The following is a 27,840-nucleotide window of genomic DNA, read 5'->3' as shown; positions in this document are numbered from 1 at the left end:
AACCGGTGACCTTCCGATCACAGGCCCAGAGTTTTACTCTGCTGAGGCTGAGCATTAACCGGTGACTTTCTGATCAGAGGCCCAGAGGCTTGCTCTGCTGAGGCTGGTCGTAAACCGGCGACCTTCCGATCACAGGCCCAGAGGCTTACTCTGATGAGGCTGAGCATAAACCGGCAACCTTCTGACCACAGGCGCAAAGGCTTACTCTGCTGAGGCTGGTCGTAAACCGGCGACCTTCCGATCACAGGCCCAGAGGTTTACTCTGCTGAGGCTGAGCATTAACCGGTGACTTTCTGATCAGAGGCCCAGAGGCTTGCTCTGCTGAGACTGGTTGTAAACCGGCGACCTTCCGATCAGAGGCCCAGAGGCTAACTTTGCTGAGGGTGTGCATAAACCGGCGACCTTCAAGTCATAGGCGCAAAGGCTTACTCTGCTGAGGCTGGTCGCAAACCGGCGACCTTCCGATCACAGGCCCAGAGGCTTACTCTGATGAGGCTGAGCATAAACCGGCGACCTTCCGATCACAGGCCCAAAGGTTTACTCTGCTGAGGCTGAGCATTAACCGGTGACTTTCTGATCAGAGGCTCAGAGGCTTCCTCTGCCGAGGCTGGGCATAATCCGGCGAATTTCCAATCACAAGCCCAGAGACTTACCCTGCTGAGGCTGGTCGTAAACCGGTGACCATCTGATCACAGGCCCAGAGGCTTACTCTGCTGAGGCTGGGCATAAACCGGCGACCATATGACCACAGGCCTAGAGGCTTACTCTGCTGAGGCTGGGCATAAAACGGCGACCTTCCGGTCACAGGCGCAAAGGCTTACTCTACTGAGGCTGGGCATAAACCGACGACCTTACGATCACAGGCGCAGAGGTTTACTCTGCTGAGGCTGAGCATTAACTGGCGACTTTCCGATCAGAGGCCCAGAGGCTTACTCTGCTGAGGCTGGGCATAATCCGGCGACCTTCTGATCACAGGCCCAGAGGTTTACTTTGCTGAGGCTGGGCATAAACCGGCTACCTTCCAATCACAGGCCCAGAGGCTTACTCTGCTGAGGCTGGGCATAAACCGGCGACCTTCCGATCACAGGCGCTAAGGCTTGCTCTGCTGAGGCTGGTCGTAATTCGGCGACCTTCCGATCACAGGCCCAGAGGTTTACTCTGCTGAGGCTGAGCATTAACCGGTGACTTTCTGATCAGAGGCCCAGAGGCTTACTCTGCTGAGGCTGGGCATAATCCGGCGACCTTCCGATCACAGGCCCAGAGGCTTACTCTGCTGAGGCTGGTCGTAAACCAGTGACAATCTGATCACAGGCCCAGAGGCTTACTCTGCTGAGGCTGGGCATAAACCGGCGACCTTCCGATCACAGGCGCAAAGGCTTACTCTGCTGAGGCTGGTTGTAAACCGACGACCTTCCGATCACAGGCCCAGAGGTTTACTCTGTTGAGGCAGGGCATAAACCTGTTACCTTCCGATCAGAGGCCCAGAGGCTTACTCTGCTGAGGCAGGGAATAATCCGGCGACCTTCCGATCACATGCCCAGAGGTTTACTCTGCTGAGGCTGAGCATTAACCGGTGACTTTCTGATCAGAGGCCCAGAGGCTTACTCTGCTGAGGCTGGGCATAATCCGGCGACCTTCTGATCACAGGCCCAGAGGTTTACTTTGCTGAGGCTGGGCATAATCCGGCGACCTTCTGATCACAGGCCCAGAGGTTTACTTTGCTGAGGCTGGGCATAAACCGGCTACCTTCCAATCACAGGCCCAGAGGCTTACTCTGCTGAGGCTGGGCATAAACCGGCGACCTTCCGATCACAGGCGCTAAGGCTTGCTCTGCTGAGGCTGGTCGTAATTCGGCGACCTTCCAATCACAGGCCCAGAGGCTTACTCTGATGAGGCTGAGCATAAACCGGCGACCTTCCGATCACAGGCCCAGAGGTTTACTCTGCTGAGGCTGAGCATTAACCGGTGACTTTCTGATCAGAGGCCCAGAGGCTTACTCTGCTGAGGCTGGGCATAATCCGGCGACCTTCCGATCACAGGCCCAGAGGCTTACTCTGTTGAGGCAGGGCATAAACCTGTGACCTTCCGATCAGAGGCCCAGAGGCTTACTCTGCTGAGGCAGGGAATAATCCGGCGACCTTCCGATCACATGCCCAGAGGTTTACTCTGCTGAGGCTGAGCATTAACCGGTGACTTTCTGATCAGAGGCCCAGAGGCTTACTCTGCTGAGGCTGGGCATAATCCGGCGACCTTCTGATCACAGGCCCAGAGGTTTACTTTGCTGAGGCTGGGCATAAACCGGCTACCTTCCGATCACAGGCCCAGAGGCTAACTTTGCTGAGGGTGGGCATAATCCGGCGACCTTCCAGTCATAGGCGCAAAGGCTTACTCTGCTGAGGCTGGTCGTAAACCGGCCACCTTCCGATCACAGGACCAGAGGCTTACTCTGATGAGGCTGAGCATAAAACGGCGACCTTCCGATCACAGGCCCAGAGGTTTACTCTGCAGAGGCTGAGCATTAACCGGTGACTTTCTGATCAGAGGCGCAGAGGCTTACTCTGCTGAGGCTGGGCATAATCCGGCGACCTTCTGATCACAGGCCTAGAGGATTAGTTTGCTGAGGCTGGGCATAAACCGGCTACCTTCCGATCACAGGCCCAGAGGCTTACTCTGCTGAGGCTGGTCGTAAACCGGTGACAATCTGATCACAGGCCCAGAGGCTTACTCTGCTGAGGCTGGGCATAAACCGGCGACCTTCCGATCACAGGCGCAAAGGCTTGCTCTGCTGAGGCTGGTTATAAACCGACGACCTTCCGATCACAGGCCCAGAGCCTCACTCTGCTGAGGCTGGGCATAAACCGACGACCTTCTGATTACAGGCCAAGAGGCTTACTCTGCTGAGGCTGGGCACAAACCGGCAACCATCTGATCACAGGCCCAGAGGCATACTCTGCTGAGGCTGAGCATAAACCGGTGACCATCTTATCACAGCCCAAGAGGCTTACTCTGCTGAGGCTGGTTATAAACCGACGACCTTCCGATCACAGGCCCAGAGCCTCACTCTGCTGAGGCTGGTTATAAACCGACGACCTTCTGATTACAGGCCAAGAGGCTTACTCTGCTGAGGCTGGGCATAAACTGGCGACCTTCCGATCACAGGCGCAAAGGCTTGCTCTGCTGAGGCTGGTCGTAAATCGGCGACCTTCCGATCACAGGCCCAGAGGCTTACTCTGATGAGGCTGAGCATAAACCGGCGACCTTCCGATCACAGGCCCAGAGGTTTACTCTGCTGAGGCTGAGCATTAACCGGTGACTTTCTGATCAGAGGCCCAGAGGCTTACTCTGCTGAGGCTGGGCATAATCCGGCGACCTTCCGATCACAGGCCCAGAGGCTTACTCTGCTGAGGCTGGTCGTAAACCAGTGACAATCTGATCACAGGCCCAGAGGCTTACTCTGCTGAGGCTGGGCATAAACCGGCGACCTTCCGATCACAGGCGCAAAGGCTTACTCTGCTGAGGCTGGTTGTAAACCGACGACCTTCCGATCACAGGCCCAGAGGTTTACTCTGTTGAGGCAGGGCATAAACCTGTGACCTTCCGATCAGAGGCCCAGAGGCTTACTCTGCTGAGGCAGGGAATAATCCGGCGACCTTCCGATCACATGCCCAGAGGTTTACTCTGCTGAGGCTGAGCATTAACCGGTGACTTTCTGATCAGAGGCCCAGAGGCTTACTCTGCTGAGGCTGGGCATAATCCGGCGACCTTCTGATCACAGGCCCAGAGGTTTACTTTGCTGAGGCTGGGCATAAACCGGTGACAATCTGATCACAGGCCCAGAGGCTTACTCTGCTGAGGCTGGGCATAAACCGGCGACCTTCCGATCACAGGCCCAGAGGTTTACTCTGCTGAGGCTGAGCATTAACCGGTGACTTTCTGATCAGAGGCCCAGAGGCTTACTCTGCTGAGGCTGGGCATAATCCGGCGACCTTCCGATCACAGGCCCAGAGGTTTACTCTGCTGAGGCTGAGCATTAACCGGTGACTTTCTGATCAGAGGCCCAGAGGCTTACTCTGCTGAGGCTGGGCATAATCCGGCGACCTTCCGATCACAGGCCCAGAGGCTTACTCTGTTGAGGCAGGGCATAAACCTGTGACCTTCCGATCAGAGGCCCAGAGGCTTACTCTGCTGAGGCAGGGAATAATCCGGCGACCTTCCGATCACATGCCCAGAGGTTTACTCTGCTGAGGCTGAGCATTAACCGGTGACTTTCTGATCAGAGGCCCAGAGGCTTACTCTGCTGAGGCTGGGCATAATCCGGCGACCTTCTGATCACAGGCCCAGAGGTTTACTTTGCTGAGGCTGGGCATAAACCGGCTACCTTCCGATCACAGGCCCAGAGGCTAACTTTGCTGAGGGTGGGCATAATCCGGCGACCTTCCAGTCATAGGCGCAAAGGCTTACTCTGCTGAGGCTGGTCGTAAACCGGCCACCTTCCGATCACAGGACCAGAGGCTTACTCTGATGAGGCTGAGCATAAAACGGCGACCTTCCGATCACAGGCCCAGAGGTTTACTCTGCAGAGGCTGAGCATTAACCGGTGACTTTCTGATCAGAGGCGCAGAGGCTTACTCTGCTGAGGCTGGGCATAATCCGGCGACCTTCTGATCACAGGCCTAGAGGATTAGTTTGCTGAGGCTGGGCATAAACCGGCTACCTTCCGATCACAGGCCCAGAGGCTTACTCTGCTGAGGCTGGTCGTAAACCGGTGACAATCTGATCACAGGCCCAGAGGCTTACTCTGCTGAGGCTGGGCATAAACCGGCGACCTTCCGATCACAGGCGCAAAGACTTGCTCTGCTGAGGCTGGTTATAAACCGACGACCTTCCGATCACAGGCCCAGAGCCTCACTCTGCTGAGGCTGGGCATAAACCGACGACCTTCTGATTACAGGCCAAGAGGCTTACTCTGCTGAGGCTGGGCACAAACCGGCAACCATCTGATCACAGGCCCAGAGGCATACTCTGCTGAGGCTGAGCATAAACCGGTGACCATCTTATCACAGCCCAAGAGGCTTACTCTGCTGAGGCTGGTTATAAACCGACGACCTTCCGATCACAGGCCCAGAGCCTCACTCTGCTGAGGCTGGTTATAAACCGACGACCTTCTGATTACAGGCCAAGAGGCTTACTCTGCTGAGGCTGGGCATAAACTGGCGACCTTCCGATCACAGGCGCAAAGGCTTGCTCTGCTGAGGCTGGTCGTAAATCGGCGACCTTCCGATCACAGGCCCAGAGGCTTACTCTGATGAGGCTGAGCATAAACCAGCGACCTTCCGATCACAGGCCCAGAGGTTTACTCTGCTGAGGCTGAGCATTAACCGGTGACTTTCTGATCAGAGGCTTCCTCTGCCGAGGCTGGGCATAATCCGGCAAATTTCCAATCACAAGCCCAGAGACTTACCCTGCTGAGGCTGGTCGTAAACCGGTGACCATCTGATCACAGGCCCAGAGGCTTACTCTGCTGAGGCTGGGCATAAACCGGCGACCATATGACCACAGGCCTAGAGGCTTACTCTGCTGAGGCTGGGCATAAAACGGCGACCTTCCGGTCACAGGCGCAAAGGCTTACTCTACTGAGGCTGGGCATAAACCGACGACCTTACGATCACAGGCGCAGAGGTTTACTCTGCTGAGGCTGAGCATTAACTGGCGACTTTCCGATCAGAGGCCCAGAGGCTTACTCTGCTGAGGCTGGGCATAATCCGGCGACCTTCTGATCACAGGCCCAGAGGTTTACTTTGCTGAGGCTGGGCATAAACCGGCTACCTTCCAATCACAGGCCCAGAGGCTTACTCTGCTGAGGCTGGGCATAAACCGGCGACCTTCCGATCACAGGCGCTAAGGCTTGCTCTGCTGAGGCTGGTCGTAATTCGGCGACCTTCCGATCACAGGCCCAGAGGTTTACTCTGCTGAGGCTGAGCATTAACCGGTGACTTTCTGATCAGAGGCCCAGAGGCTTACTCTGCTGAGGCTGGGCATAATCCGGCGACCTTCCGATCACAGGCCCAGAGGCTTACTCTGCTGAGGCTGGTCGTAAACCAGTGACAATCTGATCACAGGCCCAGAGGCTTACTCTGCTGAGGCTGGGCATAAACCGGCGACCTTCCGATCACAGGCGCAAAGGCTTACTCTGCTGAGGCTGGTTGTAAACCGACGACCTTCCGATCACAGGCCCAGAGGTTTACTCTGTTGAGGCAGGGCATAAACCTGTTACCTTCCGATCAGAGGCCCAGAGGCTTACTCTGCTGAGGCAGGGAATAATCCGGCGACCTTCCGATCACATGCCCAGAGGTTTACTCTGCTGAGGCTGAGCATTAACCGGTGACTTTCTGATCAGAGGCCCAGAGGCTTACTCTGCTGAGGCTGGGCATAATCCGGCGACCTTCTGATCACAGGCCCAGAGGTTTACTTTGCTGAGGCTGGGCATAATCCGGCGACCTTCTGATCACAGGCCCAGAGGTTTACTTTGCTGAGGCTGGGCATAAACCGGCTACCTTCCAATCACAGGCCCAGAGGCTTACTCTGCTGAGGCTGGGCATAAACCGGCGACCTTCCGATCACAGGCGCTAAGGCTTGCTCTGCTGAGGCTGGTCGTAATTCGGCGACCTTCCGATCACAGGCCCAGAGGCTTACTCTGATGAGGCTGAGCATAAACCGGCGACCTTCCGATCACAGGCCCAGAGGTTTACTCTGCTGAGGCTGAGCATTAACCGGTGACTTTCTGATCAGAGGCCCAGAGGCTTACTCTGCTGAGGCTGGGCATAATCCGGCGACCTTCCGATCACAGGCCCAGAGGCTTACTCTGTTGAGGCAGGGCATAAACCTGTGACCTTCCGATCAGAGGCCCAGAGGCTTACTCTGCTGAGGCAGGGAATAATCCGGCGACCTTCCGATCACATGCCCAGAGGTTTACTCTGCTGAGGCTGAGCATTAACCGGTGACTTTCTGATCAGAGGCCCAGAGGCTTACTCTGCTGAGGCTGGGCATAATCCGGCGACCTTCTGATCACAGGCCCAGAGGTTTACTTTGCTGAGGCTGGGCATAAACCGGCTACCTTCCGATCACAGGCCCAGAGGCTAACTTTGCTGAGGGTGGGCATAATCCGGCGACCTTCCAGTCATAGGCGCAAAGGCTTACTCTGCTGAGGCTGGTCGTAAACCGGCCACCTTCCGATCACAGGACCAGAGGCTTACTCTGATGAGGCTGAGCATAAAACGGCGACCTTCCGATCACAGGCCCAGAGGTTTACTCTGCAGAGGCTGAGCATTAACCGGTGACTTTCTGATCAGAGGCGCAGAGGCTTACTCTGCTGAGGCTGGGCATAATCCGGCGACCTTCTGATCAAAGGCCTAGAGGATTAGTTTGCTGAGGCTGGGCATAAACCGGCTACCTTCCGATCACAGGCCTAGAGGCTTACTCTGCTGAGGCTGGTCGTAAACCGGTGACAATCTGATCACAGGCCCAGAGGCTTACTCTGCTGAGGCTGGGCATAAACCGGCGACCTTCCGATCACAGGCGCAAAGGCTTGCTCTGCTGAGGCTGGTTATAAACCGACGACCTTCCGATCACAGGCCCAGAGCCTCACTCTGCTGAGGCTGGGCATAAACCGACGACCTTCTGATTACAGGCCAAGAGGCTTACTCTGCTGAGGCTGGGCACAAACCGGCAACCATCTGATCACAGGCCCAGAGGCATACTCTGCTGAGGCTGAGCATAAACCGGTGACCATCTTATCACAGCCCAAGAGGCTTACTCTGCTGAGGCTGGTTATAAACCGACGACCTTCCGATCACAGGCCCAGAGCCTCACTCTGCTGAGGCTGGTTATAAACCGACGACCTTCTGATTACAGGCCAAGAGGCTTACTCTGCTGAGGCTGGGCATAAACTGGCGACCTTCCGATCACAGGCGCAAAGGCTTGCTCTGCTGAGGCTGGTCGTAAATCGGCGACCTTCCGATCACAGGCCCAGAGGCTTACTCTGATGAGGCTGAGCATAAACCGGCGACCTTCCGATCACAGGCCCAGAGGTTTACTCTGCTGAGGCTGAGCATTAACCGGTGACTTTCTGATCAGAGGCCCAGAGGCTTACTCTGCTGAGGCTGGGCATAATCCGGCGACCTTCCGATCACAGGCCCAGAGGCTTACTCTGCTGAGGCTGGTCGTAAACCAGTGACAATCTGATCACAGGCCCAGAGGCTTACTCTGCTGAGGCTGGGCATAAACCGGCGACCTTCCGATCACAGGCGCAAAGGCTTACTCTGCTGAGGCTGGTTGTAAACCGACGACCTTCCGATCACAGGCCCAGAGGTTTACTCTGTTGAGGCAGGGCATAAACCTGTGACCTTCCGATCAGAGGCCCAGAGGCTTACTCTGCTGAGGCAGGGAATAATCCGGCGACCTTCCGATCACATGCCCAGAGGTTTACTCTGCTGAGGCTGAGCATTAACCGGTGACTTTCTGATCAGAGGCCCAGAGGTTTACTCTGCAGAGGCTGAGCATTAACCGGTGACTTTCTGATCAGAGGCGCAGAGGCTTACTCTGCTGAGGCTGGGCATAATCCGGCGACCTTCTGATCAAAGGCCTAGAGGATTAGTTTGCTGAGGCTGGGCATAAACCGGCTACCTTCCGATCACAGGCCTAGAGGCTTACTCTGCTGAGGCTGGTCGTAAACCGGTGACAATCTGATCACAGGCCCAGAGGCTTACTCTGCTGAGGCTGGGCATAAACCGGCGACCTTCCGATCACAGGCGCAAAGGCTTGCTCTGCTGAGGCTGGTTATAAACCGACGACCTTCCGATCACAGGCCCAGAGCCTCACTCTGCTGAGGCTGGGCATAAACCGACGACCTTCTGATTACAGGCCAAGAGGCTTACTCTGCTAAGACTGGGCACAAACCGGCAACCATCTGATCACAGGCCCAGAGGCATACTCTGCTGAGGCTGAGCATAAACCGGTGACCATCTTATCACAGCCCAAGAGGCTTACTCTGCTGAGGCTGGTTATAAACCGACGACCTTCCGATCACAGGCCCAGAGCCTCACTCTGCTGAGGCTGGTTATAAACCGACGACCTTCTGATTACAGGCCAAGAGGCTTACTCTGCTGAGGCTGGGCATAAACTGGCGACCTTCCGATCACAGGCGCAAAGGCTTGCTCTGCTGAGGCTGGTCGTAAATCGGCGACCTTCCGATCACAGGCCCAGAGGCTTACTCTGATGAGGCTGAGCATAAACCGGCGACCTTCCGATCACAGGCCCAGAGGTTTACTCTGCTGAGGCTGAGCATTAACCGGTGACTTTCTGATCAGAGGCCCAGAGGCTTACTCTGCTGAGGCTGGGCATAATCCGGCGACCTTCCGATCACAGGCCCAGAGGCTTACTCTGCTGAGGCTGGTCGTAAACCAGTGACAATCTGATCACAGGCCCAGAGGCTTACTCTGCTGAGGCTGGGCATAAACCGGCGACCTTCCGATCACAGGCGCAAAGGCTTACTCTGCTGAGGCTGGTTGTAAACCGACGACCTTCCGATCACAGGCCCAGAGGTTTACTCTGTTGAGGCAGGGCATAAACCTGTGACCTTCCGATCAGAGGCCCAGAGGCTTACTCTGCTGAGGCAGGGAATAATCCGGCGACCTTCCGATCACATGCCCAGAGGTTTACTCTGCTGAGGCTGAGCATTAACCGGTGACTTTCTGATCAGAGGCCCAGAGGCTTACTCTGCTGAGGCTGGGCATAATCCGGCGACCTTCTGATCACAGGCCCAGAGGTTTACTTTGCTGAGGCTGGGCATAAACCGGCTACCTTCCGATCACAGGCCCAGAGGCTAACTTTGCTGAGGGTGGGCATAAACCGGCGACCTTCCAGTCATAGGCGCAAAGGCTTACTCTGCTGAGGCTGGTCGTAAACCGGCCACCTTCCGATCACAGGACCAGAGGCTTACTCTGATGAGGCTGAGCATAAAACGGCGACCTTCCGATCACAGGCCCAGAGGTTTACTCTGCTGAGGCTGAGCATTAACCGGTGACTTTCTGATCAGAGGCGCAGAGGCTTACTCTGCTGAGGCTGGGCATAATCCGGCGACCTTCTGATCACAGGCCCAGAGGTTTACTCTGCTGAGGCTGGGCAAAAACCGGCAACCATCTGATCACAGGCCCAGAGGCATACTCTGCTGAGGCTGAGCATAAACCGGTGACCATCTTATCACAGGCCAAGAGGCTTACTCTGCTGAGGCTGGTTATAAACCGACGACCTTCCGATCACAGGCCCAGAGCCTCACTCTGCTGAGGCTGGTTATAAACCGACGACCTTCTGATTACAGGCCAAGAGGCTTACTCTGCTGAGGCTGGGCATAAACCGGCGACCTTCCGATCACAGGCGCAAAGGCTTGCTCTGCTGAGGCTGGTCGTAAATCGGCGACCTTCCGATCACAGGCCCAGAGGCTTACTCTGATGAGGCTGAGCATAAACCGGAAACCTTCCGATCACAGGCCCAGAGGTTTACTCTGCTGAGGCTGAGCATTAACCGGTGACTTTCTGATCAGAGGCCCAGAGGCTTACTCTGCTGAGGCTGGGCATAATCCGGCGACCTTCCGATCACAGGCCCTGAGGCTTACTCTGCTGAGGCTGGTCGTAAACCAGTGACAATCTGATCACAGGCCCAGAGGCTTACTCTGCTGAGGCTGGGCATAAACCGGCGACCTTCCGATCACAGGCGCAAAGGCTTACTCTGCTGAGGCTGGTTGTAAACCGACGACCTTCCGATCACAGGCCCAGAGGTTTACTCTGTTGAGGCAGGGCATAAACCTGTGACCTTCCGATCAGAGGCCCAGAGGCTTACTCTGCTGAGGCAGGGAATAATCCGGCGACCTTCCGATCACATGCCCAGAGGTTTACTCTGCTGAGGCTGAGCATTAACCGGTGACTTTCTGATCAGAGGCCCAGAGGCTTACTCTGCTGAGGCTGGGCATAATCCGGCGACCTTCTGATCACAGGCCCAGAGGTTTACTTTGCTGAGGCTGGGCATAAACCGGCTACCTTCCGATCACAGGCCCAGAGGCTAACTTTGCTGAGGGTGGGCATAATCCGGCGACCTTCCAGTCATAGGCGCAAAGGCTTACTCTGCTGAGGCTGGTCGTAAACCGGCCACCTTCCGATCACAGGACCAGAGGCTTACTCTGATGAGGCTGAGCATAAAACGGCGACCTTCCGATCACAGGCCCAGAGGTTTACTCTGCAGAGGCTGAGCATTAACCGGTGACTTTCTGATCAGAGGCGCAGAGGCTTACTCTGCTGAGGCTGGGCATAATCCGGCGACCTTCTGATCACAGGCCTAGAGGATTAGTTTGCTGAGGCTGGGCATAAACCGGCTACCTTCCGATCACAGGCCCAGAGGCTTACTCTGCTGAGGCTGGTCGTAAACCGGTGACAATCTGATCACAGGCCCAGAGGCTTACTCTGCTGAGGCTGGGCATAAACCGGCGACCTTCCGATCACAGGCGCAAAGGCTTGCTCTGCTGAGGCTGGTTATAAACCGACGACCTTCCGATCACAGGCCCAGAGCCTCACTCTGCTGAGGCTGGGCATAAACCGACGACCTTCTGATTACAGGCCAAGAGGCTTACTCTGCTGAGGCTGGGCACAAACCGGCAACCATCTGATCACAGGCCCAGAGGCATACTCTGCTGAGGCTGAGCATAAACCGGTGACCATCTTATCACAGGCCAAGAGGCTTACTCTGCTGAGGCTGGTAATAAACCGACGACCTTCCGATCACAGGCCCAGAGCCTCACTCTGCTGAGGCTGGTTATAAACCGACGACCTTCTGATTACAGGCCAAGAGGCTTACTCTGCTGAGGCTGGGCATAAACCGGCGACCTTCCGATCACAGGCGCAAAGGCTTGCTCTGCTGAGGCTGGTCGTAAATCGGCGACCTTCCGATCACAGGCCCAGAGGCTTACTCTGATGAGGCTGAGCATAAACCGGCGACCTTCCGATCACAGGCCCAGAGGTTTACTCTGCTGAGGCTGAGCATTAACCGGTGACTTTCTGATCAGAGGCCCAGAGGCTTACTCTGCTGAGGCTGGGCATAATCCGGCGACCTTCCGATCACAGGCCCAGAGGCTTACTCTGCTGAGGCTGGTCGTAAACCAGTGACAATCTGATCACAGGCCCAGAGGCTTACTCTGCTGAGGCTGGGCATAAACCGGCGACCTTCCGATCACAGGCGCAAAGGCTTACTCTGCTGAGGCTGGTTGTAAACCGACGACCTTCCGATCACAGGCCCAGAGGTTTACTCTGTTGAGGCAGGGCATAAACCTGTGACCTTCCGATCAGAGGCCCAGAGGCTTACTCTGCTGAGGCAGGGAATAATCCGGCGACCTTCCGATCACATGCCCAGAGGTTTACTCTGCTGAGGCTGAGCATTAACCGGTGACTTTCTGATCAGAGGCCCAGAGGCTTACTCTGCTGAGGCTGGGCATAATCCGGCGACCTTCTGATCACAGGCCCAGAGGTTTACTTTGCTGAGGCTGGGCATAAACCGGCTACCTTCCGATCACAGGCCCAGAGGCTAACTTTGCTGAGGGTGGGCATAAACCGGCGACCTTCCAGTCGTAGGCGCAAAGGCTTACTCTGCTGAGGCTGGTCGTAAACCGGCCACCTTCCGATCACAGGACCAGAGGCTTACTCTGATGAGGCTGAGCATAAAACGGCGACCTTCCGATCACAGGCCCAGAGGTTTACTCTGCTGAGGCTGAGCATTAACCGGTGACTTTCTGATCAGAGGCGCAGAGGCTTACTCTGCTGAGGCTGGGCATAATCCGGCGACCTTCTGATCACAGGCCCAGAGGTTTACTCTGCTGAGGCTGGGCACAAACCGGCAACCATCTGATCACAGGCCCAGAGGCATACTCTGCTGAGGCTGAGCATAAACCGGTGACCATCTTATCACAGGCCAAGAGGCTTACTCTGCTGAGGCTGGTTATAAACCGACGACCTTCCGATCACAGGCCCAGAGCCTCACTCTGCTGAGGCTGGTTATAAACCGACGACCTTCTGATTACAGGCCAAGAGGCTTACTCTGCTGAGGCTGGGCATAAACCGGCGACCTTCCGATCACAGGCGCAAAGGCTTGCTCTGCTGAGGCTGGTCGTAAATCGGCGACCTTCCGATCACAGGCCCAGAGGCTTACTCTGATGAGGCTGAGCATAAACCGGCGACCTTCCGATCATAGGCCCAGAGGTTTACTCTGCTGAGGCTGAGCATTAACCAGTGACTTTCTGATCAGAGGCCCAGAGGCTTACTCTGCTGAGGCTGGGCATAATCCGGCGACCTTCCGATCACAGGCCCAGAGGCTTACTCTGCTGAGGCTGGTCGTAAACCAGTGACAATCTGATCACAGGCCCAGAGGCTTACTCTGCTGAGGCTGGGCATAAACCGGCGACCTTCCGATCACAGGCGCAAAGGCTTACTCTGCTGAGGCTGGTTGTAAACCGACGACCTTCCGATCACAGGCCCAGAGGTTTACTCTGTTGAGGCAGGGCATAAACCTGTGACCTTCCGATCAGAGGCCCAGAGGCTTACTCTGCTGAGGCAGGGAATAATCCGGCGACCTTCCGATCACATGCCCAGAGGTTTACTCTGCTGAGGCTGAGCATTAACCGGTGACTTTCTGATCAGAGGCCCAGAGGCTTACTCTGCTGAGGCTGGGCATAATCCGGCGACCTTCTGATCACAGGCCCAGAGGTTTACTTTGCTGAGGCTGGGCATAAACCGGCTACCTTCCGATCACAGGCCCAGAGGCTAACTTTGCTGAGGGTGGGCATAAACCGGCGACCTTCCAGTCATAGGCGCAAAGGCTTACTCTGCTGAGGCTGGTCGTAAACCGGGCACCTTCCGATCACAGGACCAGAGGCTTACTCTGATGAGGCTGAGCATAAAACGGCGACCTTCCGATCACAGGCCCAGAGGTTTACTCTGCTGAGGCTGAGCATTAACCGGTGACTTTCTGATCAGAGGCGCAGAGGCTTACTCTGCTGAGGCTGGGCATAATCCGGCGACCTTCTGATCACAGGCCTAGAGGTTTAGTTTGCTGAGGCTGGGCATAAACCGGCTACCTTCCGATCACAGGCCCAGAGGCTTACTCTGCTGAGGCTGGTCGTAAACCGGTGACAATCTGATCACAGGCCCAGAGGCTTACTCTGCTGAGGCTGGGCATAAACCGGCGACCTTCCGATCACAGGCGCAAAGGCTTGCTCTGCTGAGGCTGGTTATAAACCGACGACCATCCGATCACAGGCCCAGAGCCTCACTCTGCTGAGGCTGGGCATAAACCGACGACCTTCTGATTACAGGCCAAGAGGCTTACTCTGCTGAGGCTGGGCACAAACCGGCAACCATCTGATCACAGGCCCAGAGGCATACTCTGCTGAGGCTGAGCATAAACCGGTGACCATCTTATCACAGGCCAAGAGGCTTACTCTGGTGAGGTTGGGGATAAACCGACGACCTTCGGATCAGAAGCCCAGAGGTTTACTTTACTGAGGCTGGACATAAACCGGTGACCTCCCGGTCACAGGCGCAAAGGCTTACTCTGCTGAGGCTGGTCGTAAACCGGCGACCTTCCGATCACAGGCCCAGAGGTTTACTCTGCTGTGGCTGTACCTTAACCGGCAACCTTCTCATCACTGGCCCAGAGGGTCACTCTGCTAAGGCTGGTCATACACTGGCGACCTTTTGATCATAGGCGCAGAGGCTTGCTCTGCTGAGGCTGGGCACAAACCGGCTACCATCTGATCACAGGCCCAGAGGCTTACTCTGCTGAGGCTGGGCATAAACCGGTGACCATCTGATCACAGGCCCAGAGGCTCACTCTGCTGAGGCTGGGCATAAACCAGCTATCTTCCGATCACAGGCCAAGAGACTTAGTCTGCTGAGGCTGGTCGTAAACCGCCGACCTTCCGATCACAGGCCCAGAGGCTCACTCTGCTGAGGCTGGGCATAATCCGATGACCTTCTGATCACAGGCCAAGAGGCTTACTCTGCTGAGGCTGGGCATAAACCGGCGACCTTCCAGTCACAGGCCAAGAGGCTTACTCACCTGAAGCTGGGCATAAACCGGCGACCTTCCGATCACAGGCCCAGAGGCTTACTCTGCTGAGGTTGGGCATAATCCGGCGACCTTCTGATCACAGGCCCAGAGGTTTACTTTGCTGAGGCTGGGCATAAACCGGCGACCTTCCGATCACAGGCCCAGAGGCTCACGCTGCTGAGGCTGGGCATAAACCGACGACCTTCTGATCACAGGCCAAGAGGCTTACTCTGCTGAGGCTGGGCATAAACCGGCGACTATCTGATCACAGGCCAAGAGGCTTACTCACCTGAGGCTGGGCATAAACCGGCGACCTTCCGATCACAGGCGCAAAGGCTTACTCTGCTGAGGCGCAGTTGTAAACCGACGACCTTTCGATCACAGGCCCAGAGGCTTACTCTGCTGAGGCTGGGCATAAACCGGCGACTATCTGATCACAGGCCAAGAGGCTTACTCACCTGAGGCTGGGCATAAACCGGCGACCTTCCGATCACAGGCGCAAAGGCTTACTCTGCTGAGGCGCAGTTGTAAACCGACGACCTTTCGATCACAGGCCCAGAGGCTTACTCTGCTGAGGCTGGGCATAAACCGCTGACCTTCTGATTACAGGCCAAGAGGCTTACTCTACAGAGGCTGGGCACAAACCAGCGACCATCTGATCACAGGCCCAGAGGCTTATTTGCTGAGGCTGGTCGTAAACCGCCGACCTTCCGATCACAGGCCCAGAGGCTCACTCTGCTGAGGCTGGGCATAAACCGACGACCTTCTGATCACAGGCCAAGAGGCTTACTCTGCTGAGGCTGGGCATAAACCAGCGACCTTCCAGTCACAGGCCAAGAGGCTTACTCACCTGAAGCTGGGCATAAACCGGCGACCTTCCGATCACAGGCGCAAAGGCTTACTCTGCTGAGGCGCGGTTGTAAACCGACAACCTTCCGATCACAGGCCCAGAGGCTTACTCTGCTGAGGCTGGGCATAAACCGCTGACCTTCTGATCACAGGCCAAGAGGCTTACTCTGCTGAGGTTGGGCATAATCCGGCGACCTTCTGATCACAGGCCCAGAGGTTTACTTTGCTGAGGCTGGGCATAAACCGGCGACCTTCCGGTCACAGGCGCAAAGGCTTACTCTGCTGAGGCTGGTCGTAAACCGGTGACCTTCCGATCACAGGCCCAGAGGCTCACTCTGCTGAGGCTGGGCATAAACCGACGACCTTCTGATCACAGGCCAAGAGGCTTACTCTGCTGAGGCTGGGCATAAACCGGCGACCATCTGATCACAGGCCAAGAGGCTTACTCACCTGAGGCTGGGCATAAACCGGCTTCCTTCCGATCACAGGCCCAGAGGCTTACTCTGCTGAGGCTGGGCATAAACCGCCAACCTTCCGATCACAGGCGCAAAGGCTTACTCTGCTGAGGCTGGGCATAAACCGCTGACCTTCTGATTACAGGCCAAGAGGCTTACTCTGCTGAGGCTGGGCACAAACCAGCGACCATCTGATCACAGGCCCAGAGGCTTATTTGCTGAGGCTGGTCGTAAACCGCCGACCTTCTGATCACAGGCCAAGAGGCTCACTCTGCTGAGGCTGGGCATAAACCGACGACCTTCTGATCACAGGCCAAGAGGCTTACTCTGCTGAGGCTGGGCATAAACCGGCGACCTTCCAGTCACAGGCCAAGAGGCTTACTCACCTGAGGCTGGGCATAAACCGGCGACCTTCCGATCACAGGCCCAGAGGCTCACTCTGCTGAGGCTGGGCATAAACCGGCTATCTTCCGATCACAGGCTCAGAGGCTTACTCTGCTGAGGCTGGGCATAAACCGACGACCTGCTGATCACAGGCCAAGAGGCTTAGTCTGCTGAGGCTGGTCGTAAACCGCCGACCTTCCGATCACAGGCCCAGAGGCTCACTCTGCTGAGGCTGGGCATAATCCGACGACCTTCTGATCACAGGCCAAGAGGCTTACTCTGCTGAGGCTGGGCATAAACCGGCGACCTTCCAGTCACAGGCCAAGAGGCTTACTCACCTGAAAGCTGGGCATAAACCGGCGACCTTCCGATCACAGGCCCAGAGGCTTTCTGTGCTGAGGCTGGTCGTAAACCGGCGACTTTCCGATCACAGGCGCAGAGGCTTGCTCTGCTGAGGCTGGGTACAAACCGACGACCTTCGGATCACAAGCCCAGAGGTTTACTCTATTGAGGCTTTGCATAAACCGGCGACCTTCCCATCACAAGCCCAGAGGCTTACTCTGCTGAGGCTGGGTATTAACCGGCGACCTTCCCATCACAGGCCCAGAGGCTTACTCTGCCGAGACTGGGCATAAACCACCGACCTTCCGATCACTGGCCCAGAGGCTTACTCTGCTGAGACTGGGCATAAACCGGCGACCTTCTGATCACAGGCCCAGAGGTTTACTCTACTGAGCCACATGCTGCACCCCCCCCCCCCTAAATAAACCCACTGTCGCCTCTGGCTGTCTGTCTATGGGGCCATTTGGCAGCGAGGATTTAAGCACTTTGAGACAATATAATATTGTGAAAATCCACTAGGTAAATAAATTTGAATTGGATTGAATTAGATTAACTTTTCTGCCTTTTTCACAGAGACCATATGGAAGAATGCAGTTCAGATCTACATGACAAACCGGGTTCATCATCCATATCGAAGGTCTGTATTTGTTGCTGATATGTTTTTTTAGCTGTTATGTGAATCACCTTTTATTTTATACAGCTGAATAACAAGAAATTCATCCTGTTAAAGGAAATAAAGTCGAACCTCGTTACTATGTACCCCGGATACAACGTTGTTACCTTTTCAAGGTAGAGGTTTCTAATTCCCGTTTTTAGCCTATGTATTTTTCCAATAGCAGCCATTGTTTACAGCGTACACCCTTACAGCGTAAACTGCGATACAACATCCAAATTTCTAGAGAAAATAGGAAAACTAACCATCGTTACAACGTACAGCGCTCTCCCCGCCCACCACAACTTGTGTCGCTACATCTACCTGTATCTACCTGATCTTCGCCTGACAATGCACATTTGTCTATTGCGTTGTAACTTCCCGCGTTAAATGAGTTGCCTTGACCGATCGTTACTGGACTGCGTAGTAATGGCTTGTTAAGTGTTGTGTGCGTATTCTTTGTTTATTAAACCTTGTGAAATACCGGTCATGCCGGTAATTGTGAATTCAGAATAATAATGGAAGTAAAGGATTTTATGATTTAATTTGACCAATATTTCATTCATATTTTCAGTCCAAATGCCAATTTGGATGCAAATGTTTATTCAATTCCAAAATCCATTTTGAGCAGCCGTTGTGTATTTTCGTTGCCGTTTATCGCCGGCCGGCACTAAGTAATCGTGAGTAATTTAAGGAAAATTTCAAGGATCAAAATGACCTTTGTCGAATTATTCAACAAGTAATAATGTGTTCGTTTGTTTTGTAGTCAATTTAAGGGTCTGTTCTATTAAAGTTTTATCATTTACATGGATATTTCGTGAGTTCTTTCATCCATCTTGCACTAAGTGGATACAGCGTTCTATGCTTATAACGTACATGTTTTTGATATCCCGTCTTGTACGTAGTAACGAGGTTCGACTGTATATTTAAAACTATGATTCAGAAGTAAAACTATGAAAAGGTTTGGTACAAATAGCAACAATTAACTGTGACTGTTTGTTTTAGTTACTAGAGGAAAAAGCTGTAAAGTTCCTAAAGGATGAGCTGAAGAAATTTGTGAGGTACCTAGATCAGAATTACCCAGAATGCTCTGAGCCTCAGCTGGAGGAGGACAATGACCTGGGCAGTGATGGTCGGATGCAGAAGACCTGTGGTAGAGAGGGAGCTCTGAAGATCACACTGTACATCCTGAGGACCATGAAGCGAAATGATCTCGCTGACATTCTGGAGAAGAGTAAGAGCCTCATAACATTCTGTACTTGTACAGCACTGTGCTAAAGCTTTAGGCAGCCAGAGAGAAGGATCTTCATGTTGGTGTGTGAGCCAATCCAAACACTTTACTAAAGTCACCGCGGTATTTGCAGAAATCGTACATGCATGTATTTTTTTACTTGACCACTAGCAGAGGCCATGTGGCTAATCAATATCTCATTAACATTTTTAACTAATTTAATTAGTTATTGAAGTGAGCTGGTGGTAAAATGTAAGGATCACATGGACTGGCTGTGGTCTCCTGAGGAGGTTTAGGGGCTGAAGTGATGCTTTAGGTTTTTTTCCCGAGCAACTTACTTCCCAGATAATTAGCTTTAAACTTGTGGTGTCAATCGATTAAAAAATGGTCCAGTTAGTCACCATAATAAGCTGTGATTAATTGTGATTAATCACACGTTTAAAATGGTGGTCGGCTATTTGCTAGTATTTTTTGGGAGACAAATACATGTGTGGTCTTGGAACAAAGAAATGCATGACGAACTAGTAAGAGGAATCGTGACTTTTTAATATAACATCCTGCTTTTGATGATTTATGACTTAGAATTGGAATTCTTGCTTTCCAAAAAAATAAAACATATGATAAATATACCTCATCACATAATGTTCGCTTTTTTTCTGACAGTTTTCACCAAGAGTGAAAAATGTATTTAACCTTGTAAATATATTTTTGACGTAGCTAATTTTAGGTTTATAATGGAATAATATATAGATTTGCCGTAAAACGTCTCCCGCTCTGAACTGCATTTCCCAAAAGCACAGTGGCTGACTTACATAGTTAGGAAACACGCCCCCTGCTGGTAGACGCTCTCACAGCCCCGTAAGCAGAGAGACCCCACACTAAACCACCATACTAGCCCTATAATAATAGCGGGAGCCTATTAGCATATCCCAGCATGCTCTCCGGTGGGATGGCTTCCGTATAGCGGGAGTCTATTAGCACATCCCAGCATGCTCTCCGGCGGGATGGCTTCCGTATAGCGGGAGCCTATTAGCGTATCCCAGCATGCTCTCCGGTGGGATGGCTTCCGTATAGCGGGAGCCTATTAGCGTATCCCAGCATGCTCTCCGGTGGGATTGCTTCCGTATAGCGGGAGCCTATTAGCGTATCCCAGCATGCTCTCCGGTGGGATGGCTTCCGTATAGCGGGAGCCTATTAGCGTATCCCAGCATGCTCTCCGGTGGGATGGCTTCCGTATAGCGGGAGTCTATTAGCACATCCCAGCATGCTCTCCGGTGGGATGGCTTCCGTATAGCGGGAGCCTATTAGCGTATCCCAGCATGCTCTCCGGTGGGATGGCTTCCGTATAGCGGGAGCCTATTAGTGTATCCCAGCATGCTCGCCAGCCAAGTACACAGCCCTGATGTGTTTGTTATTGTAAATCCTTGTGCTGTTCCCCATTGTCTTGTGTGCCCTTACCTGTGTCTGCGTGAATCCTGCCCGATCCTCGTGTGTCTTTAGTCATTATATAAATTACCCACAGTTTGTGTGCCTCACTGTCCGGCCTCTGACCTCCCTGTGTTTCCATCTCATGGTGCTTTGGTGCTTCTTGAGTACCTGTGTTAGTCTTTTGAAGGACTTAATAACAGCTATTGTTCTCCCCTTCAAAAGAGCCTCCTTGCCTTCCGCTGTCGCTATGCGGTCGAGTACCACAATACGAGACCTAAGGCCCTGGGTCAGTGTACATGATTAATTTGCATTAAGAACAAAATAGAGCATTAAGGTTTCCTGATTAATCGCAAACATTAACATGTTAACATTGACAGCATTACTTTAAACATTTTCTTTGTCTGCCTTAGGCTTATGCACAATACTGTACGTGGTGTTGTGGTAAAATTTGTATGGTGAAACTTTACATTTCACATTTGTCACAGTGAAATATCTGGACTTGTATGTGTAAAAAAGTGTGTTTTTGGAAAATATTCTTCGTCTCATACTGGTCAGGATCACAGTAAGAATTAATGCATTTTCCTCTCATTTCTTTTCAGAACAGCTCCTGCTGCAATATCTGCAAAGAATCAAAAGTAACCTGAAGCAGAAATGTGAGTGTGTATTTGAAGGGAATCCTAAAGAAGGACAGCCAACACTTCTCAGTGAGATTTACACAGAACTCTACATAACTGAAGGTGGGACTGGAGGAGTCAATGATGAACATGAAGTGAGACAGATTGAAACAGCATCCAAGAAAAGGCGAACAGAAGATACTACAATCAAGTGCAATGATATATTTAAACCCTTATGTGTGCGTGAGACACCTATCAGGACTGTACTCACTAAAGGGGTGGCAGGTATCGGGAAAACAGTCTCTGTGCAGAAATTTATTCTCGACTGGGCAGAAGGAAAAGCAAACCAGGATGTTCACTTCATATTTGCTCTTCCTTTCCGGGACCTGAATTTGATTAAGGGTGAATACAGTCTGATTGAACTGTTTCACCGCTTTGTCCCAGATCTGAAATCATTTAAATCCACTGAACTGTTTAGGTACAAACTCTTGTTAATCTTTGATGGTCTGGATGAGTGTCGCCTTCCTCTAGATTTTCAGAACAATGAGAGCTGGTTTGATGAAACAAAGAAAACGTCATTGGATGTGCTGTTGACTAACCTCATTAAGGGGAATCTGCTTCCATCTGCTCTCCTCTGGATAACCTCCCGGCCGGCAGCATCCAGTCAGATACCTCCTAAGTGTGTCCACCAGGTGACAGAGATACGAGGGTTCAGTGATGCCCAGAAGGAGGAGTATTTCAGGAGGAGATTCAGTGATCAGAGCCTGACCAGCAGGATTATCACACATGTGAAATCATCAAGGAGCCTCTTCATCATGTGCCACATACCTGTCTTCTGCTGGATTTCAGCCACTGTGCTTAAGAGGCTTTTTAGTGAGACTGACAGGGGAGAAATTCCAAGGACTCTGACTGAAATGTACACACACTTCCTGATCTTTCAGGCGAGTTTGAAAAATGACAAGTATATGGAAAACGATGAAACCAAACTTAAGGAATACAGCAAGGAATTCCTTTTGAAACTTGGTAAACTGGCTTTTGACAACCTTGAGAAAGGCAATCTCATATTTTATAAGCAAGATCTGACAGAGAATGACATTGATGTCACTGAAGCTTCAGTTTACTCGGGAGTGTGCACAGAAGTCTTTAAAGAGGAATATGGGCTGTACCAGGAGAAGGTGTACTGCTTTGTGCATCTGAGCATCCAGGAGTATCTCGCTGCTTTATATGTGTTTCTGTCAAACTCATCATCTAACCTGATGAAGACTGCAGTAGATCAGGCATTAGAGAGCAAGAATGGACACTTGGACCTCTACCTCCGCTTCCTTCTGGGCCTCTCAACAGACTCCAGTAAGACTCTGTTAAAAAGGCTACTGGGAGAGGCAAGAACCAGTTTACATACCACTTTAAAAAGATCCCTAAAAAGGCTACTGGGACAGACAACAGCCAAATACATCAGGAAGAAAATAGAGGAGAATTTATCCCCTGAAAGGACTATTAACCTGTTCCACTGTCTGGTTGAGCTGGGTGACAATTCTCTAGTAAATGATGTAGAAAGATACCTGAATTCAGGAAACCTTTCAGTAGAAGACCTCTCACCTGCACAGTACTCAGCTCTGGCCTTTGTGATGCTGATGTCAGATGAGGAGCTGGATGTGTTTGATATGAAGAAATTCATCAGATCAGATGAAGAGCACTGGAGGCTGCTGCCTGTGGTCAAGAACTCCAGGACGGCTCTGTAAGTGACGTGGGGATGGATATCATGTCTGGTCTGGTAGTAATACATGAATATTGTTTGAAATGTCTGATGAATATTATTATTTGATAATCTCGACTGCAGCTGTTTCTATAACAGTAGTTAATCTGGACCACAGACTTTATAATGACTGAAGGTAGTGATGCAGTAACAAACAAAAAAGTGAGGTCCAGTCTGCCTTCTGATCACAGGCACAGCATCCTAACCTGCTATAGAAGCAGTGAGGGCTCTTTATCCACAGGGTGTATAAGTGGTATGTGAGTGTTATTGTCAGCAGGTGTGTTCATGTGATGGAACCTTGAGCTGGGAGCTTCAGTATGACTGCTGTCTCTGGCTGCTCACTGGCGCCCTCTGCTGGCTGCAGCTGCTCCTGCCAGACAGAATATCGTTATTGTTACAGTACATCCATCCATCCATTTTCCAAACCGCTTATCCTACTGGGTCGCGGGGGGTCCGGAGCCTATCCCGGAAGCAATGGGCATGAGGCAGGGAACAACCCAGGATGGGGGGCCAGCCCATCACAGGGCACACTCACACACCATTCACTCACACATGCATTCCTGTTACAGTACATGTACAAACAGACAGACTCTAAACAATGTTAATATATAACAACCCGACTGGAGGTGTTGTTATTGGTGGGAAAACACACAAAGTATATAATGAAAATATACCATTTATTTCCCCTGTGGATTAATCATGAGGCTGGATTTATTTTTCACCATGAGAGACTGGAAGCCAGATTTTATATTGACTGAAGTTAGTGATGTAGTAAAGTGACAGGTTTTCTATGACCATCCTTTGTGTGACAAACAGCCAAGAGCCAGAATTTCACAGAATGTTCGGATTCTGCCCGTGAGTGGAAGGCCGCTGGTTCAGATCTCCTGGCCGGCAGAGTGATGTCATCACTGGGTCCTTGAGCAAATCCTTTAATACCAATATCTGCAGGGGCGCTGGATGCTGGCCGACCCTGTGCTGTGACCCCAAACTTCCTCTCACGTGTGTGTGTCTGTGTGTCTCATGGAGCAGAATGGGAGGTGAAAAGACAATTTCCCCATGGGGATGAATGAAGTTTCACTGTTCATAAATATTTCTTTTAAATGGATGTTCCTTTTAAAAGCATATCTGAAAAGATTGGTAGTCCTGCAATTAGGGTTTGGTGATTTCATAAGTTCCCAGGAAGAGAAATGCAGAAAATAATGATTTCACTCACAGGATTGGAATTCGGGTGTCATTTAAAAAACATAAACTTCTCTGGATATCATTCAAATCCCACATAAATACACACGCACACACACACACACACACACATATATATATATATATATATATATAAATATATATATCCCAGGAATGAACCAAACCTGACACCCTAGATGGTCGGCTGTAGTGCTGATCACTGAGCCACAGCACTGCTCAGAGCTTTATGGAAATACTTATGCTGATATTAAAGATTCTCAGGGTAACTGGCCCTTTAAGGAACCGAACCCGACACCCTAGATGGTCGGCTGTAGTGCTGATCACTGAGCCACAGTGCTGCTCAGAGCTTTATGGAAATACTTATGCAGATATTCTATGCAGAGTCTCAGGCTACAGAACATTATTGGGAATATGGTCTGTATGACTTATGAAAATGTATAGTTTGAATAAAACTATAGGCTTTTAACCCATGATAGACTTACCCACTGTCAATGATTATATCACAGCAAAAAATGGCCAAAATACACAGTAAATTTACAGGAGATCCTGTGTTGTGCCAACAGTTACTCATCTGAGTAGATTGATCCAGTTCCCGAATATTCTGCACACAAAACCTTTCAGGATATTTGTGCTTTGAAATGAAAATGTTCACTGTATTCATCATGACAGGGAACATGATGACCATCAGAGGATTGGCCAGCATTAAAAATGTATCATGTTTAATTTTTCTAACTGTAGTGATTTAAGGTACTGCCTTGCTATGTCTCCAGTTCTCTTTGAACTGTAGTCTGTCCCTCTTATTATGCTGAAATAAGTCTGGATATTTTGTACCACTATGATCACTGATGTGTAGGATATATACCGGTCTGTGTGTATAATAGCAGGGCTCCTTTTGCAGGCTGAACAGCTGTAATCTCACAGAGAAATGCTGTGAGTCGCTGGCTTCAGCTCTCAGATCAAACTCCTCACCCCTGAGAGAGCTGGACCTGAGTGACAATGACCTGCAGGATTCAGGAGTGATGCTGCTCTCTGCTGGACTGGGGGATTCATACTGTAAGCTGGAGATACTGAGGTCAGTATTACTGGGTTTTCCACAATGTAAACTGGGGATACTGAGGTCAGTATTACTGGGCATTCCACACTGTAAACTGGGGGTACCATGGTTAGTCATATTTGTCAGATGAAATGGTAAACTGTTTTTTCACAATGACACTGCAACTGGCACACAGGTTAAACCACAGGCCACTGGTATTTGACAGTACAACTGAGATAGTATTCCACACTGTAAATTGGAGATACTGAGGTCAGTTTTACTCAGTATTCCATGCTCTAAACCGCAATTATTGAAACATTTATTAGACCAGATATATTTGCTTAAAAGTAGTACTTAATGGTGAGATGATATTATTTATTGGGGAGTTTTTGTCTGTCTCTCTACAGGCTGGCAGGCTGTAGAGTCACAGAAGAAGGCTGTTCTTCCCTGGCTTCAATTCTGAGGTCAAACCCCTCACACCTGAGAGAGCTGGACCTGAGCTACAATCACCCAGGAGACTCAGGAGTGAAGCTGCTCTCTGCTGTACTGGAGGATCCCAGCTGTAAACTGGAGAAGCTGAAGTGAGTACAGAGTGTGTGTCTGACACGCTACAGATACTTATGCATGTATGTGAAGAAGAGGCACCAATAAGTAAATGGATACAGCAGGACCATGTTATGGTTTAATGGTTAGGGAAGCACACTTGTAATTGAATGATTTCTGGATGGAATCCCTGACCAGCAAGACACCACTGAGGTACCCAGAGCAAGGTGCCGCCCTCAAGCACTGCTCCCTGGGTACTGAATTAGCTGCCCCCTGCTATGTCACGATGTCACATATGGGTTAAATGCAGAGGACACATTTTGTTGTTGTGCACTGTGTGCTGTAGTGTGTCAACCACTGATCATTAAATTCTAATTCTAAAATTGTAAATTCTGCTTTTCCTATAGTGTGGACCACAGTGGAGAGTGCAGGACCAGACCAGGCTTACAGAAATGTAAGTGTGTTTGCATGTTTTTATTAATAATACCATTAATCCTATGTTATGATTGTATTCCTGCAGTTGTTGTGATGAGTGTGGCTTTTTGCACTGTATGTAGATGGATTTCCATGTTTGTATTTAGGTGAGTTTCTCTGTGTGACAGTTTAGACAGAATCCAAGGGGAAAAAACAAAACAGACAAAACATCCAGGACCGTAACCATTCAGTCCCAACTGGGGTCACAGGGGGGACCAGAGCCTATCCAGGAACAAGGGGGGCAGGCGGCAACCAACCCTGCGCAGGTGGAAACACACCACAGGGCGCGTGCACACACAGACACACACACACAGACACACACACACAATTTAGCCTTACAAATCAGCCTACCCTGCACACTTTGGGGCCGTTGGAGGAAACCCACGCAGACACGGGCAGAGCATGTGAACTCCACACGGAAAGGACACGGGACCAAACCCAGGACCTTCTTCCCATGAGGCAGCGGCACTAACCACTGCGCCGCCCATAGACAAAACAGGCATCACTAAGAATATTATGAATTCATTTTTTCATACAAACAAATACTTTATAGATGCTTATATCGTCCTTGTGTGGGAGTGTAACAGGGGTAAAATATGTTCTGATATCGTTCTGTGTGTTTGATTTCACAAAGAAATCCTTTGCATTTGTTCTTTGCACATGTGGTGAGTTTACTTTTATCTTTTTGAGATTCGTTAGTTTTGTCCTAAGATGGCACCTGTAGTCTCCCCCAAACTGGGAGAATGGTCTGGCTGCAGAACAGTGGGTGTCTCTGCTAGGAGGATCTCCACTGTGGGACCAGGAATCACATGACCTCCAATCCTGGGCCAGACATGATGTTATATAAACTTCAGAAAGAAGTATAGGATAGAGACATTATTATTATTAATAATAATAATAATTATTGTAGTATTATTATAATCATTTGTATACCTATATATGTAGATGTATATATGTGCCTGTATAATGTTAAACATTAATGCAACATTTTGTATAGAATTATAGCATTATATAAGTAATACTGATAAATCATAATAATGTATTATAATAATATAGGGTAGGATATTATTATTATCTCCACTAGGATTATATCGTATCACCCTGTATGACATAGGATATACCACCACTAGGGGGCGCCAGAATCACATGACTCCACAATAGCGGTGAAGATGACGTCAGGGAAACATGGGGAATAGCTTTAATAATCCAGCCTACTGAGTTCTCTTTAGTAGCGTCGTGTCCGGGCAGGAGTGGAGTTTCCAGCCCCACAGTGGAGACCCTCCTGCCGGAGTCTGGAGCCAGATGTAATCAGTTCATGCTCCTTACCTCTCTCTTCTAAACCGGCGCCGATGCCGGACTCTCAGTCTGCGGGCAGTGCTGCTGTGAAGAGGCGTGCGGTTCGAAGGAAGGTTATATTTTAAAGTAAAAACACTTACTTTCAGTATTAATATCTGGTGCCGTTTTGTGGTAAACATGCTTTGTGATGAATATGTCTGATGAATGTCGCCGCTTTGTAATTTTATTTACCCGTAATTACACTGTTAGTTTAGCTCGCGCCGCATTTTAGCGGCTCTTCCCGCCGGCGTCGCGCGCCGTCCGACATTTCCTGAGCTATTTCATAAACTTCGGTTCCCGCTTCGTTCGGGGAAGCTGCGCTGTTTTTATATTATACAGAAACATGAAGTACAGGCGGCCTGGTGGTATTAATAATTCTTCCTCCTGCCTACAGACTCCTGCC

At 51.2% G+C, this 27,840-nt stretch overlaps 1 protein-coding gene across 1 annotated transcript in view; it reads left to right on the top strand.

The window, feature by feature from the left end:
• Nucleotides 1–27,840, top strand: part of LOC125727368 (protein NLRC5-like) — a 479,373-nt gene that overhangs the window by 407,835 nt on the left and 43,698 nt on the right. The window contains exon 27 of the mRNA XM_049004038.1: nt 24,951–25,124. Within this exon, the coding sequence (XP_048859995.1) occupies nt 24,951–25,124 (174 nt within the window). The remainder of the gene's footprint in view (nt 1–24,950; nt 25,125–27,840) is intronic.

Source organism: Brienomyrus brachyistius, unplaced genomic scaffold (assembly GCF_023856365.1).
Source record: "Brienomyrus brachyistius isolate T26 unplaced genomic scaffold, BBRACH_0.4 scaffold95, whole genome shotgun sequence".
NCBI classification, from domain to species: Eukaryota; Metazoa; Chordata; class Actinopteri; order Osteoglossiformes; family Mormyridae; genus Brienomyrus; species Brienomyrus brachyistius.
This window is presented reverse-complemented; position numbering and strand designations above follow the sequence as displayed.